This window comes from Capsella rubella, unplaced genomic scaffold (genome assembly GCF_000375325.1).
Source record: "Capsella rubella cultivar Monte Gargano unplaced genomic scaffold, Caprub1_0 scaffold_7, whole genome shotgun sequence".
NCBI lineage: Eukaryota > Viridiplantae > Streptophyta > Magnoliopsida > Brassicales > Brassicaceae > Capsella > Capsella rubella.
The window spans coordinates 11,168,210-11,185,064 of record NW_006238917.1 but is presented as its reverse complement, the minus strand read 5'-3'; the positions used below and the strand labels follow the sequence as shown (position 1 = coordinate 11,185,064).

Sequence of the window (16,855 nt, the reverse complement as noted above, 5' to 3'; positions counted from 1 at the left end):
TAGTAAGATAGTTAGGACTTCTGCTTTGACGGCTGTCATATTAACTTCACAATCTCCTTAATTATGCTCTTTCCTATTTTCTTTACAGCTTTTACATAAAGAAGCAAAACAATATAATATTTTTATAAATATTTGACTAATTAGTTTCTAATCTTAAATACCTAACACATATAACTGATGTTTAAAAATTACGCACCAAGTATTTGTATGTAATGACTAGTGCCAATTAATGATTTGTAGTTTTGAAATTTTTTTACCTAAACTAACAAAATATTTTTGATATTTTTTTATATAAATGTTTGACTAATTAGTTTCCAATCTTAAATACCTAACACATATAACAGACATTTAAAAACTTACGCGCCAATTATTTGTATGTAACACATATAACATATATTTAAAAACTTACGCGCCAATTATTTGTATGTAACGACTAGTGCCATAAAAAATTATGTCAAGGCCGAAGTCATCATTTGATAGACATAATAGGGTTTTCATCAAACTTATTTAAAAACCATATATTATAAAGGTTCGTACCAAAAAAGAAAGAAAAAAATACATATTACATATTACATATTATTTTTCTACAGGAGACATGAGAGTCCGTTTAGTTTTTTTTTTGTTACAGCCGTAGCTTTTTTAGCCAATCACATTGTTTTTCATATATGCACTATCTTCAGTTCGTGTTGAACTTAGAATACCATTTAGCTGAATCTTTCTCTTTTCTGTCAGATGGGTTAGTGAACTTCACCCAATTCATACCAAAACGGATTGTGTAACCTTGACCAAACTCATAATTATCCATCGAAGACCATGGAAAATATCCTGCTACGTTGCATACATCCCTATGTATAAGATTTATATTAGTGATTTCTTTCTTTCTTATTTTGTTCAGCTTGTAAATATCATTAGAAAATTTAGGGTAAAAAAACAACATTTCAATACTTATAAAAAAAATGGCATGGAACCCAAGTGACAATATATAATAGATATGTTTAAACATGCCAAAGATGAATCTAGCTAGTAATTTTTATTAAAAAAAACTAGCTAGTAATGTCAAAATTCATAGACCATAACTCATTCGATTGCACATTCGAGACAAGACAAATGACTACAGTGGCTTTCAATTTGTCCTTGGTCTGCTAGTGCTTCAGCAAGTTTGAGATTCCCAAAAGTTGAAAATTCCTACAAAGTTCATATCATCCATAGCTTATTGTAAACTAAACTTGTTTCAATATATATCTACAAGAAAACATCTATTTAGCGACTGCATGTTGCGACTGAAGGTGTAGTCGCTAAATATTGCGACTGAATGGCCACTGTCTTGTCACTTAATAGCAACGAAAACGATTTTGGCTGCACTCGAGAATGATGAGACTTCTGACGGTACTTCACGTAGATCAGAGCTATCTCAAGAGGAGGATGACGAGATCTTTCTTCAGGTAATGTACTGATTTTTCTGAGATTGTATGTTTACTTTTTCATGAAAAATGTTAAAGAATAGATTTATGATATTGTTTGTTGCAGTAGCTTTCTGAGTTTTGAATTTTTTTTATGCAGTCAACTTTCACTAATGATAGAGGAGCATATTTTGGAGTTGGAAGCCTAGGGGATTACATCAATGGGAAGCGAAAGTACCCGGGAAGCACTTTTTCTTTCACAACAAGCCTGCACCAACAGCTTGAGGAAGCTACTCGGAAGATGGAGGAACAAGCAGCTATTCAAACAGAGCGTGAAGCAGAGGCTTCACGGGTTTTAGCTGAGCAACAAGCTGAGATCAAGCACTTGAAGCTGGTGAAATAGTACTTGAGCAAAACTGACCCCAAATTTCCTTGCTTTCATCAACTCTGAGTCCTCTGCAGATGAATAGGTTCCCTTGCTTTCCCTCCTACTAGAACTTGAAAGAACTTTAAAACATGTGGTTGTTGTATTGTGTTTAAACTTGGTTGTATGTGTTTGAACGTGGTTGTTATTTTGTTGAATATGAAAACATGTTTTGTGTTTGTGTTGAATGAAAATGTTTTAAATACACATTTTTTTTTGTTTTAAAAACAATTTGTAATTTCAAAATCAAATTTAAAAGCATCCTATATCGAGATTCCAAATCAATTCTGTCTCAAAACAATAAAAATTCACAGTAGCAAAACAGTCGCAGAGCAGTCAAAATGAAGTCGCATAATAGGCGCAAATCAGTCGCGCAAATAGCGACTGCTTTGCAACGTCATAGTGACCAATAAAATATGTTGCAACACAGTAGCTATTTAGCGACTGACGTACGACCAAATAATTTAGCGACGCATGGTTTAGCGACTATGTCATTACGTCGCTAAACAGTCGTTCTAAGGTACTTAGCGACGGAATTGTGACTGTTTTTGCAGTCGTTAATCATATGTTTTCTTGTAGTGATATATACATATAAATTATATATTCGTATACCTATATTTACATACCATTCTCAGTGATATAAGTAAGTGGGTTTGCGTAATTATCTTTGATATAGTTCAGAATTTGACGAAATCCAGGAGGATAATACACAAAATTAGCACCCTGTAAAAAAAAAAAGTTTGCAATAGTGATACAATTTTTGTATTATTATAAAGTCTTTTTAAAAATTTTAAAATAAAAACTATTGATACTCACTTGTACACCAATTAGAATTCCACCACGAGAAGCTGCTTATAAACAAAGAAAACAAAATTTAGTTTACGTAGGCATTGCATGTATGCAGATATTACTAATTAATATGAAATAGAAAATCATGGAGAATACAGTAAGACATACTGCTAAAATTGGCTCTTGCATCAGTTTGGATGGTTGGTGGTGTCGAAATGGGTTGCAATGAATCTGTTGCATATTGTGTGAAGTAATAATTTAACAGAGAAAATCTATGGATCCTTTCACTAACTGAGACTCCAAAAGTGTAAATCTTGGCAATCTTGCACCCAAAGTATCTTTCATGATCTTTGGATAATCTCCACACACAAGAGGATCCAAGAACCTGTAACAACCCGTCTTGTGGGATTCCACCACATGGCATCCTTACAGCGCTGCAGCGCATCGACCCTAACCTCTCTCCTGTGGGCCCAAACTGCGCAGCGCACTTGCAGTTCAATTGGTGACAACTTCCACGGTAGGAAGATTGTTAAAGGGTGAGGACCTGGGTTCGAGGAACGCCAGGCGCACCAATAACCTACATGGTGGGCCAGGAGGCTGCGAGCAAGTGGGTTGCACAGTTTGGGCCCACAGGAGAGAGGTTAGGGTCGATGCGCTGCAGCGCTGTAAGGATGCCATGTGGCGGGTGTGCCATGTGGCGGAATCCCACAGGACGAGTTGTTACATAAAAGTCGACTTTTATGTAACACCTTGCCCCGTGGGAACACTCTGCCATGTGGCACACCCCGCCACATGGCATCCTTACAGCGTTGCAGCGCTTGTAGCTGCCATATGGCGGGGTGTGCCATGTGGTAGGAGTTCCCACCGGGATGGGTTGTTACAGAACCATCCAACAATAAAATCAAACGCGTGCCGCGCAGCCATCTGATCTGAAACACTTGCATCATTTAAAGGAAAAAACCATCTTCCTATTAAGGTTATTCCAATATTTTCACCTTGTAACCTCTGCACATAGTTAAAGCATATAAAGGATGACATATATACTAATTTCTCATAGATAAATTAGGTAATATTTTGTATTATAATACCTTGTACTTTTGTCGATATGTTAATACAGTTGTAGCATGAGCAAGAAGCTGGTGATAGCCAACAATATAAGGTTCTGTACCTGAGTTTCCTCCGAATTCGCAACCTGCGCATCGCCCCAGCGGAAATGATCCATCTCCATAACCTCTATTTGCGAACGTGTAAGGTTGATTAAATGTGATCCAATACTTCACTCTATCCCCAAATCTTTAAAAGAGAAGAGCAGCATAATCCTTGAAATCACCCCTAGTATATATAACCATACAATACATATAATTAAAAATATATATTCATGAGCTAACAAGAGATTTTTGGTTAAAACATGTATCGTCGGCTTACACTATACGTCGGCTTAAAAAACCGTCATACTCGTCTTCTAAAGTTTGAGGGACATCCCAGTGGAATATTGTCACGAATGGTTCTATACCTTCATGTATAAAAAGATTAAAAAAAAAAAGAAAAAAAATTATAACGTGAACATGTGTTAGTGTATGACATAATGAAATAAATTTTCGTAATTATTTCAAATAATTACCATTTAATTTCAGTTCGTTGATGAGATTGTCGTAATATTTTATTCCATTCTCATCCACTCCTCCACTAAGCTTTCCCTCTAAATATATACATAATAGAGATTTCGTTAAAATGAAAAATCCTAATTAGAAGATTGAAGAAAGAAGGAGAGTATGTACTTGGCAAGACCCTTGACCATGCTATTGAGAATCTGTAAGCTTGATCCAAGTGGACCCAAAAAGGCTGAACCAAACCCAACCATCCCAACGAGTTCACGACGAGAGCAAGCGGGCATCCGTCTACCAAGGAGTAACTCTCCCACACGGCTGGCTGAAGACAAGGAGCGGAGGCCGAAACAGAGAGTTGGACTGAGATGTTGTTGTGGATAAGAGAGGCGTTCGAGAGAACCTTGGTGAGGGGTTGGGAGAAGCAGACCGGATTGATGAGTGTTGGAAATGGTGACTGAGGCAGCAGAAGATCAGGACAAGTAGCTCTGTACGATACTGTCATGCCAATGGTTTGACCGAGGAAAGCTTCATAATTTACAACCCAAATTACAAAAGGAGAATTACCGGGAAACAAATGTCTGACTGGAATGTATAGCCGTGCAAAGGGGAGAGGAAGGCTCACCCGTACCAAGAGGGTAGATCCGTTAGAGTAGAGCACGATAAGAGCTAACGAGAATAGCGGAGAGACGCATAAGCGAAGATGATCTGGTGGCTCTGGTTCGTCCGGAGGTATGAGTTAAATTCTGGTCAATATTCAATCCTAGCACACAAAAGAAATTGAATGCCAACTTATCGAAAAAGAAAACATAATGTAGCTAAAACAAGTACAAAAAACAATAAAATTTGATAGTTTGATCACTATCATTTTCAATCGCTACTCTACCCCTCATTTATGCCCCTCCTCAGCCACTGATGCTTTCATCATCTCTCCCACCAATACCAGTTGCTCCAGTGCTGCCTTGAGACACACACATCATTACATTCAAGCGACGTTCTTCTATCTGAGGCTGCATCCACGTCAAGGGAATGTGATTCCTGAATCTCTCATATCAAGCGTTCCCATTGTTACGAATTTGGTTTGGACCATATGAAGGGTGCCTAGGGTTTAGAGGATTTGGAGTGTCCGTTGGGTTCCAAGCATATGGAGTGTGCATAGGGCTCAGATCAGGATATGCAAAGCTTATAGGTAAAGGATGGCAAAAGAGTAAATTGAGATGAGTTTTAATTAGAGACAACTCGTCGTCACTCCACGCCTTGGTTGGCTGAACCAACAAATGAATATGTTAGTACTCATTCAAATAATATACTATACAATACATTTCAAAATATCAAAGTATAGATCTATTACCATGTTTGGCTGAACATGTTTAGCAATACACTCTGCAGAGGGAACATGTCAAGAAAGAAAATGATAGATCAATGTCACAACATAAGAAAAACCAAAAATATTAGCGGATTTATGATTTATAATTTTAAAATTTAATAATAATAATAATAATAATAATAAATAAATAAAAATCTTCCTAATTCGTTTAAATAAACACATATATGTTGGATAACTTTGGTCGACAAAAATATAATAGACAACCAAAGATGTCTTAGAGAGTGCTCTATAGTCTGAAAACCCAATATTGTAATGCAGATTTGAATAAGAAAACCCAATAAGACAGAAAACTAGCGAATTCCATTAATAATACATTCGCAAAATATATATATATATATATATATATATATATATATATATATATATATACAAGACAAAATATTACAAATCTACAACAAATAGAAAAGGGATGCATGTAATATGTAACTAAAATCAACAGAAATAAATCAAATAAAAGTTGATTTATTCTTTTGATGCTTTTTCATAAATAAAATAATTAAGAACATATTACCCAAATGATACATGTGGTTACATGGAAGCTTAACAACATCACCATTGTTAGCTAATGGCTCACGACAAATTTTACAATTTTCAACATCAAATGGTTTGGTTTCCTTTGGACCACTCTCTAAACTCATAGCTATTGTTTAATCTTATGTAAAAGTAAAACTAAATCACAAAATATATGAAGAGAATTGAGAAGAAAAGTCTAATTTATATAGATGGACAAGTACTGGTTGATGCAAATATTTTTTAGCCACCTGTTAATTTTCTTCTCATAGTCCAAGATATAGATTAAATACTAATTAATTGTTTCTAGTAAGATAGTTAAGACTTCTGCTTTGACCTTGAAAATTCACAATATTCTTATGTTCTTTTTAATATGATTAAGTTTTTACAAAGACTACCAAAACAAGATGACATTTAAAATATATCTTTTTTACTAAATTAGTTTATAATCTTAAATACCAAGCAAGTATAACAGATATTTTAAATATTTCGCGCCAATTATTTGTATCTAACGACTACTCTGTTAAATATCTAAATAGGTATGTCAACTATATCGATAAATACAAATTATTTAAGGTATCTTACGCTAACTATATCTAACGAGTATTATACCAATAATTTAAAATGAATATCAAACATCTATAGAAAAAACAAATAATGATTTTTTAAATAGTTCGCGCCAATACTTAAACTTGTTCATACCAATTATATCTAACGACTTTTGTAAACTCAATATTTAAAGTATAATAATATACCTAACAAATAATTTACTAAAAGATATATTTTTTATATTATCTAGTATTGTTCTTTTCAATATGATTATTACATTGACTACCAAGATAAGATGATAAGATTTTAAAAATATATATTTTATACTAAACTAGTTTCCAATCTTAAATACCAAGCAGGTATAACAGATTTTTGAAATATTTCACGCCAATTATATGTATCTAACAACTATAGTTTGTTTATATATAAGTGTATCCAAGTTAAAACAAATCCTACAAAGAGATAGCCAATCTGCTAACTTGTACTACAATTGGCTGATACATGTTCAAGATCATATTTTAGTTAAACCCTAATATTGGTCAAAACCCGTGATTTGGTCCAATACTAAACCCCATTTATAAAGTTGAAGTCATAAGTTTTGATTAGATTTTTTTTTCTAACTAGGATTCTAATTGAGTCAATATTCAACAGTTGCATATTTTATTTTTATTTTCCTTTTTAAAGGTATTTCTATTTTGATTTATGATCAATTTATGGTTATCCATATTACTTCATTTTATTTCTATTTAATATAAATTAAAGTGAATCTAACATTTTTTCATGATAACTAATTTTGTTACCAATGTATTTTAAAACATTGGATGATAATTCTTTTTTAAAAAATCCGGTAACACTTTTAGTTTTTTACGATTCATTTTTTGTCAATTTGAGTTATGTTAGATATTGTATTTTTTTCAAGGTTAACACATATGATTCTTGTAAACTAAACTTGTTTCAATACATATTAATTAGAGAAATGATTTTATACCTATATTTACATACCATTTTCAGTGATGTAAGTATGTAAGTGGGTTTGCGTAATTATCTTTGATATAGTTTAGAATTTGACGAAATCCAGGAGGATAATACACAAAGTAAGCACCCTGTAAAAAAAAAAACCGTTTGAATTAGTGATAAAATTTTTGTATTATTATGAACTCTTTTTTTTTTACATTTAAAATAAAAACTATTGATACTCACTTGAACACCAATTAGAATCCCACCTCGAGAAGCTGCTTATAAACAAAGAAAACAAAATTTAGTTTACATAGACAATGCATGCATGCAGATATTACTAATTAATATGAAATAGTAAGTGATGGAGAAGAGTATGACATACTGCTAAAATTGGATCTTGCATCAGTTTGGATGGTTGGTGGTGTCGAAATAGGTTGCAATGAATCAGTTGCATATTATGTGTAGGAATAATTTAAACCTAGAAAATCCATTGATCCTTTAACCAATTGAGATTCTAAAGGTGTAGATCTTGGCAATCTTGCTCCCAAAGTATCTTTCATGATATTTGGATAATCTCCATACACAAGGGGATCCAAGAACCATCCAACAATGAAATCAAATGCTCGTCGTGCAGCCATCTGATCTGAAACGCTTGATTCATTTAAAGGAACAAACCATCTTCCAATTAAGGCTATTCCAATATTTCCACCTTGTAACATCTGCATATTGTTACAAAAGTGAGAATATGGTTAGGTTGATTAAGGTATGGTTAAGACATTTTAATTTATAGTTTTTGGGGTTTCTATGCTTTTGAATTTGGTTATATTTCCTTTTTATTTTAAAGTGATTTATTTTATGCATTAGGGTTCATGATTAAGTTGGATTGTGGCCTATATAAGGATCTATTATAATCAATAAGAAAACAAACCCCAAAAATTAACCTTAATCTCTAAGAGAGACTAGGGTTAAGAGAGAGATAAGCTTTTTGTGATATATCTGATTGGCTAATCTGGTCAGCTATAGAGGAAACGTGCCAAAATGCTACCATGTAGACTTGTTCCCAACATCTAGATGCATGTTGAACTACCATATAGACTATTCCCAAGTTTGGAATGCTTTCTTACTAATACCAGAAGTAGTCAGGCGTATGCATTTCTGACTACAATGTAAAAATTGAGCCAAGGTCCAGTTGATAACATAAAGAGAGGAGAATTTAATTTGGGATGTGGGAGTTTCACCCTTTCACCTATCCTGGTTCTACAACTCCCCCACCACCTTCTAGGCCGAGCTAAGCTTTTAAATCTCCCTCTTTCTTATGTTTAAGAATGGTTCATAACAAAATGTGAAGATATATGTTTTTTCGCATGCACATAACTCATGCAGTTTCTTTTTCTATTCCTTTATATATTAGTCTTTAGGTAAATTAGAAACAAATGAAGACATAATGTGAAATTATGACATAACTAAATACCTTGTATGTGTGCCGATATGTAAATACAGTTGTAGCATGAACAAGAAGTTGGTGATAGCCAACAATATAAGGCTCTGTACCAGAATCTCCACCAAAATCACAACCTGTGCATCTCCCCGGTGGAGATGTTCCAACTCCGTAACCTCTATTTGCAAACGTGTAAGGTTGATTAAATGTGATCTAATACTTCACTCTATCCCCGAATCTTTGAAAGAGAAGCTCAGAATAATCCGTGTAATCACCCCTAGTATATATGACCATACATAAAGATATATTCATAAGCTATAAAACATGTATTAGATATTGAAATGCTTACACTATACGTCGGCTTAAAAAACCTCCATACTCGTCTTCTAAAGCTTGGGGAACATCCCAATGGAATATTGTCACGAATGGTTCTATGCCTAGGTGTACGTGTAATATGATCAAATGATACAACAGTATAACGAAAATATTAAAAGATTCACATGCATGTATTGGTGTATAAATATATAAAACTTATAGTTACCATTGGCTTTCAGTTCGTTGATGAGATTGTCATAATATTTTATTCCATTCTCATCCACTCCTCCACACAGCTTTCCCTCTGAGAGAGCCTTATATAAATAGAGATATTTTTTTAAAATGAAATAAAAGAAGATTGAAGAAAAAATGTACTCGGCAGGACCCTTGACCATGCTATTGAGAATCTGTAAGCTTGAACATTCAAGTGTTTCAGTAATTGGACATCCTCCTATATATAGAGCAATGAACTTTTTCGATTAAACTTTCATTTCAAGTGACTATATTATTAGGAATGTGCCCTAACTCATCCCAAAAATTAGTTTAGTGGAGAAAAATTGCTACATTCTATATATACGACCCAAGAATCTATATTCCAAAGCTAAAGATGTCACTCGAAATAAAATTGAAAACCTTATAAAAATCATAGGAGTTGCATGCTAGATCTCCCATAGTGCGGTCTGGAACCCTTTCTGTTAGATGAGACGTCTAAATTGTGAGAAAATATTTTACAAACTAGCTAGGACAAAAACCTGGATATCTATGAGTATAGTAGTCCCATCCATTAACCGCTCTACCCGCAGCACCTTTAATCTAGTACAAGCAAATCAATTCCAAGAAATATGAAGAAAAAAACATACATATAGAACATAATTAGAGAGTTGTATATAAGGGTCAGACATACTTGATATGCTGAAGTTGCTGCACCAAAAGTGAAGTTTCTTGGAAAGTTAGTTCGGTTGAAAGTTCTCACATCATTGCAGTTGAATGGTTCTTTTGCTTGGCACACTGGATCACAAACTCTTTGACTCGTTGCACTTAAAGCTGAAAAGAGAAGCACAAAGATGCAAGTTACACGAATCTGTCATGGCTCGAGAGACAATTACTTTCGCTTATTATAAATTTTTGGCGATGGAGAAAACTTGGAGTTGGATCCTTTGATTGAACCTACACAAACAAAAGAGAAAGATCAATGAGAAAAAGAAGGAGAACCATTAAGAAGAAGACAATGACAATGAAGAGAATTAGTGAAACAAGGAGTGACTTGTTAAGAAAAGTAAGAAGAGAGCAAACCTGAGTGAATCTATAGTTCAACTTAGCAGTATATTTTGTTTATATAGTGAAACATATTTTAACTATTAGGCATATATAGTTTTTGAGATTAATAGATATATAGTTTTTGTAGTTTATTTGTCAAACTATAGACATTGACGCATTAGTTGAAAAAAATAACACGACACCAAAAATTCAACTCCTCACTGTTAGCCCAATACTCCTCTGGTCCATCTCCAGCTCGCTAAGTTCGTTTTGTTGTCCCTAGTGATATAACGTATAAGGTATATCAACAACATATCGTTACAAGCTGACAAAATGACAAGGAAATTAAAATTATTTCATTCAAGTTGTAGTCGAGAAATGTGTTTTAAAGTTGTCACTCATGATAAGAAAATGAAGGGAATCGTTCCATATTAAAAACTTCAAAGCATCATATAACATTATTAATGAGAGAGTCTAATAATATAATTCGTTATGTTCATTAGTTACGTTCATCTATTTATTAATTATAACAATGAAACATTTTTGGATATCCGTTCGGTTTTGTCTCGGTATGATGATTTGGTTTCATTCGACATCAATTTTGGTTCGGTTTCGGTTCCTCTTGATTTGGTTCGATATCGCTATTTTTTTTGCCGAGGCCACTTTCAGTGAAGGTTTTACAAATGATTCAGCATTATAGAGAACATCATATATATATTTCGAATTTATTTTTCTATTTAGGGGACATGAAAGTCCGTTTAGTTGTTGTTACAACGTAACACATATATAGTAGCTTTTTTAGGCGATCACTTCATGCATGTTTCATATATTATCTTCAGTTCGTATTGAACATGGAATACCATTTAGCTGAATCTTTCTCTCTTCTATCCGCTGGATTAGTGAAGTTCACCCAATTCATACCAAAACGGATTGTGTAACCTTGACTGAACTCATAATTATCCATCGAAGACCATGGAAAATACCCAGCTACGTTGCATCCATCCCTATATACAAGAGCACCTTTATCAATAGAGTTCTTAAGAAAGTTTCCACAATAATATAAAATTAATAATAATCATAAAATATTGAATGGGTATCTTGAATAGTTAAGGAAAAATCAAAAACCCACCTCAAAGTCTCTCAAATGAGATAGGTTTCTCAATTGTCTAAGATACACATTCCATATTTAACTTTTTTTTTTTACTTTTTACTATTATAGATATTTAAAAAAGTTGATGGAGATACTCTTACAGTTTATATAAGTGAATTTATTTTGGTTAGACGGAGAGCTTAAAATACATAAAAAGAAAGACTAAAATATACTAGTAAAAAAAATCTCTATCGCCTTTTGCATTTTCGTGGCTAAACCTTAATATTCGTGGCTATATGGATTTATTTTATTATAGCCACGAAATTCAAGTGGCTATAAGAAATTTTTTTACTACATGCACCACAAAAATTCAAGTGGCTATTACTAGTAATTACTTTTAAGAACTATTGGCAAAATATAAGTGATATATGATTTTTTCCATATAAATATACCAAAGATCAAATGAACTTGCAATATAATTAAGATAACTCACTCGATTGCGCACTTGAGGCAAGCCAAATGACTACAATGGCTTTCAATTCGTCCTTGGTCTGCTAGTGCTTCAGCAAGTGTGAGATTCCCGAAAGTAGAAAATCCTACAAAGTTCAAAAGTAGAATATTGTTAAGCATATAACTTGTTTAAATACATAGTATATACATTGGTGCTAACAAAAATATGTATATACGTTCATAGAAATTTACCATTCTCCGTGATGTAGGTAAGTGGGTTTGCGTAATTATCTTTGATATAGTTCAGAATTTGTCGAAATCCAGGAGGATAATACACAAAATTAGCACTCTGTAAAAAACCGCCAAAATTAGTAATAATATTTCGGTTTATATTAAAAATCGTTTTATTAGAAGAAAAAAAAGAATATAAAGAATTAAAAATATTTATATACAAATTAAGAAACTAATCAATTTTTCTTTAAAAAAATTTAAACTTTAAACGACAACTAAACTGAAACGAAAAGAATATAAAGTTTGTATTTTATGAGATCTTTTCATATTATAAACATTTTAGTAACGAAATAATTTGATACTCACTTGAACACCAATTATAATTCCACCACGAGAAGCTGCTTATAAACATAGAAAACAAAAATTAGTTTACGTAGACAATGCATGCATGCAGTTACTACAAAATTCCCAATTTGAGATACAAAAGTACTGCTAATTAATATGAAATAGAAAGTGATGTAGAAAGTGATGGAGAAGAGTAAGACATACTACTAAAATTGGCTCTTATATCAGTTTGGATGTTGGGTGGTGTCGAAATGGGTCGTAATGAATCAGTTGCATATTGTGTGAAGTAATAATTTAAACCAAGAAAATCTATGGATCCTTTCACTAATTGAGACTCCAAAAGTGTGAATCTAGGCAATCTTGTACCCAAAGTATCTTTCATGATCTTTGGATAATCTCCATACACAAGAGGATCCAAGAACCATCCAACAATGAAATCAAATGCGCGCCGCGCAGCCATCTGATCTGAAACGCTTGCATCATTTAAAGGAACAAACCATCTTCCAATTAAGGTTATTCCAATATTTCCACCTTGTAACCTCTGCACATAGTTAATGCATATAAAGGATGACATATATACTAATTTCTCATAGATAAATTATGTATTATTTTATATTATAATACCTTGTACTTTTGTCGATATGTTAATACAGTTGTAGCATGAGCAAGAAGCTGGTGATAGCCAACAATATAAGGTTCTGTACCAGAGTTTCCTCCGAATTCACAACCTGTGCATCGCCCCGGTGGAAATGATCCATCTCCATAACCTCTATTTGCGAACGTGTAAGGTTGATTAAATGTGATCCAATACTTCACTCTATCCCCAAATCTTTGAAAGAGAAGCTCAGCGTAATCCTTGAAATCACCCCTAGTATATATAACCATACAATACATATAAATAAAGATATGTATTCATGAGCTAACATGAGAGTTTTGGTTTTTATGTATCGTCGGCTTACACTATACGTCGGCTTAAAAAACCGTCATACTCGTCTTCTAAAGTTTGAGGGACATCCCAATGGAATATTGTCACGAATGGTTCTATACCTTCATGTATAAAAAGATAAAGAAAAGAAAAAATGTATAACGTGAACATGTGTTAGTGTATGACAATATTATATAATGAAATAATTACCATTTGATTTGAGTTCGTTGATGAGATTGTCGTAATATTTTATTCCATTCTCATCCACTCCTCCACTAAGCTTTCCCTCTATATATGCATAAGAGAGATTTCGTAAAAATGTAAAAATTCAAATTAGAAGATTAAAGAAAGAAGGAGAGTATGTACTTGGCAAGACCCTTGACCATGCTATTGAGAATCTGTAAGCTTGAACATTCAAGCGTTTCAGTAATTGAACATCCTCCTATATATGAAGCAAAGAACTTTCTCGATTAAAATTTATTCCTAGTGACTATATAATAAAGTATGTCATATACATATATATATAGACTATTTGTAAAAAAAACCTTATAAAGCTCATAGGAGTTGCATGCTAGATCTCCCGTAGTGCGGTCTGGAACCCTTTCTGTTAGATGAGAAGTCTAAATTGTAAGCAAATATATTTGTCAAATTGTATATATACAAATCTATAAAACATATAACTATACCAAAAAAAAATGTATAATACATACAGTTGATAATATATAATTATTACATATTTTTAAAACTAGGAAAAAAACCTGGATATCTATGAGTATAGTAGTCCCATCCATTTACCGCTCTACGCGCAGCACCTTCAATCTAGTACAAAGCAAATCAATTTTATAGAAATAAACTTGTAGGTTTTTAAAGATTAGGTATAAATGTATAATTATAGAGTTGTATAAAACATGTTATAAGGTTCAAAACATACTTGATATGCTGAAGTTGCTGCACCAAAAGTGAAGTTTCTAGGAAAATTGGTTCGACTGAAAGTTCTCGCATCATTGCAGTTGAAGGGTTCTTTAGCTTGGCACACTGGATCACAAACTCGTTGACTCGTTGCACTTAAAGCTACAAAGAGAATCACAAAGATGCAAGTTTCACGAAATGTCATGGCTTGTTAGATCACTTTTGCTGTTTGTATTTTTGGATGATGAAGAGATCGTTTATATAGGAAGGATTCAAAAGCATGGGAGCTGCATGGAGATATCTTATTAAATTCGTTACGTGTGATAATTCACTTACTCTTCATATTTCCCAAGTCAATGCTCCGATGCCTTTCTAACAATTTCAGTTGACGCAATACGCAACTCATTTCGAGGCCACTCAACGTTCTAACAGTTGACCCAAGAGCCAAATGGTTTTTTCTTGATTAAATGGTGTTTTTTTCTTGACATTTTATCAGTATGTTTATATAAGGGGAAAAGATCTATTTCAAACTAATATTTTTCTATCGTGTTTTTATCTTACACGAACAAAGTTACAATGCTTATTTCAACTCGAACAACTAAAAATTTCAAATAATTTGCATCAAATTTATTAAAGTGTAAAAATCAAAAATGACTTTGATATAAGTTAGGTAACCGTCAAATAGCGAAACCCGAATGGATATCCAAAATATTAATTATTTTAGATTTGTCATAACCTATATTTTTAAAAATTATAAGTATAAATCTGAAAATATCGATCAGTTATTTTAAGATCAAAATAACTAAAATACCGAACCAAAATTCTAAAATATTGGAATGTATACTAGAATTTTACTGAAAATACTTGAATTTGAAATACCCGATTGAATAAGAACTTTACCTGCGGGCAAAAGTCACTATAGACCAAATTATATTTCTACCATTATGTCATATAGAAAAAATAGGCTTGTAAGGAACAGTTTGGCAGATTAGAGAAAAAGAACATCAGTATTAACTTAGAGACTGTACTACAGTAGCTTCGCTCGCAGGTAACGTTGTGTTTAATCCAAATGTACTTACCAACGCCTTCATTTGAAATCTATAATCATCTCATAGAACGAGTGGTTTCCTAATATAATTAAACGTAACCAAATATTAAACTAAAAACTTAGTTTTAGTCTTTCAAAAATACCACAAAACTAAAACTAAATTTTGAAACGAAGTGCTTTTCCTCGGGTCGATGGCACGTATTCCCAAACAAAAAATGAATTGAAGAAGTATGGAGAGAAAGAGAAGGATCATCCTCTATGAGAAATAGCAGAAACCAAGTCTTTTCCCCAGTCACATAATTGTAGGTCAGTCCACACGTTTCCCTCACTCTCTTTTAAACTTTAATGGTTTGAAAAATTAAAGTCTTAGACTCTGGCTAAGTTCATTATTCCCCATAATCATCGTTAGGACCTAGCTAGCTATATAGCCACGATCATATAACTATACATTGACATTTTCATATATATATATATAGCCTAACTTGATTCACCAATGAGTGTAAGATCTTTATTTCTCCTAAGTTGAATATTAATTCAATGTGCTTTTCGAGTGCCAACTTAGCACTCCAACATAATGGATCTATCTTACCTAGTCGACATGAAAGATTGATTTTCAAATTGGAAGAATAATTTTCATATTTGATCGGACATAATGGATGATCTCTCTACATCGTCATGAAAACTAAACCATCTCAAAGATATATGTCTCTTCTAAAGAATCATCTAAGAAGGATAATATATCCTACAAAGACAAAACAAAATATATAAGGGGTGATGATGGTCATGCGAGAGTCAAATTCATGTTCTTCAATTTTACTTGTGCATTCCTATCAACATTGGGTGTTATTGGTTTATTGATTCGTAAATCCACATAGAATTTGTGAATCCTTATTATTTATGAAATCGAAATACATGGATTTTGAAATAACATGTTTTATCCTTGGATTTGAATCCTTCTATTTTTCACTATCAAATCCTTTCAAAAACATACTGCGGATTTTAAAATCCAAAACCAAATCACTAAACGAATAACATAGGATTTTAACTAGTATTTATAAATCATATAACCAATAACACATGATTTTGATAGTTATTTTAAAATCAATGATTGAATAACATATGATTTTTGTTTGGATTTCCAAATCCATCAAAATCAATGATCCAATAACCCCTAATTTAATTTAATTTTTTTATTTTTTCCAAATTTATCAAAGTAACCACCGGAAA

At 32.8% G+C, this 16,855-nt stretch overlaps 2 protein-coding genes and 1 pseudogene across 2 annotated transcripts; all 3 read right to left on the bottom strand.

The window, feature by feature from the left end:
• Positions 1-676: 676 nt before the first annotated feature.
• LOC111829397 lies at positions 677-10,879 on the bottom strand (annotated as a pseudogene).
• On the bottom strand, positions 2,735-4,722 carry LOC111829245 (putative myrosinase 6). The gene is given in 9 exon segments (XM_023777929.1): positions 2,735-2,877; positions 2,880-2,949; positions 2,951-2,998; positions 3,508-3,618; positions 3,702-3,945; positions 4,022-4,082; positions 4,085-4,126; positions 4,235-4,312; positions 4,392-4,722. Coding segments are annotated over 9 exon segments (1,128 nt in total).
• A 445-nt stretch (positions 10,880-11,324) lies between the features above and the next one.
• Positions 11,325-14,788, bottom strand: LOC17877485 (myrosinase 4). Its single transcript, XM_023779215.1, has 12 exons — positions 14,603-14,788; positions 14,430-14,490; positions 14,217-14,275; positions 14,038-14,113; positions 13,882-13,959; positions 13,706-13,793; positions 13,371-13,614; positions 12,951-13,287; positions 12,768-12,799; positions 12,423-12,519; positions 12,214-12,316; positions 11,325-11,634 (listed from the first exon to the last, which is right to left on the bottom strand). Exons 1-12 carry the CDS (start codon positions 14,783-14,785, stop codon positions 11,466-11,468), a joined length of 1,527 nt encoding a protein of 508 aa, XP_023634983.1. The 5' UTR covers positions 14,786-14,788; the 3' UTR covers positions 11,325-11,465.
• Positions 14,789-16,855: the final 2,067 nt, after the last annotated feature.

Bases quoted from the DNA above. Each gene is read 5' to 3' on its own strand.
- LOC17877485 (XM_023779215.1), bottom strand. From the start codon at position 14,785: ATGACATTTCGTGAAACTTGCATCTTTGTGATTCTCTTTGTAGCTTTA. The intron at 13,615-13,705 runs GTAAGCCGACGA...TATATATACTAG, and splicing joins TTTTTAAGCCGACGTATAGT to GGGTGATTTCAAGGATTACG. The intron at 11,635-12,213 runs GTGAGTTATCTT...TCTTGTATATAG, and splicing joins TGCCTCAAGTGCGCAATCGA to GGATGGATGCAACGTAGCTG.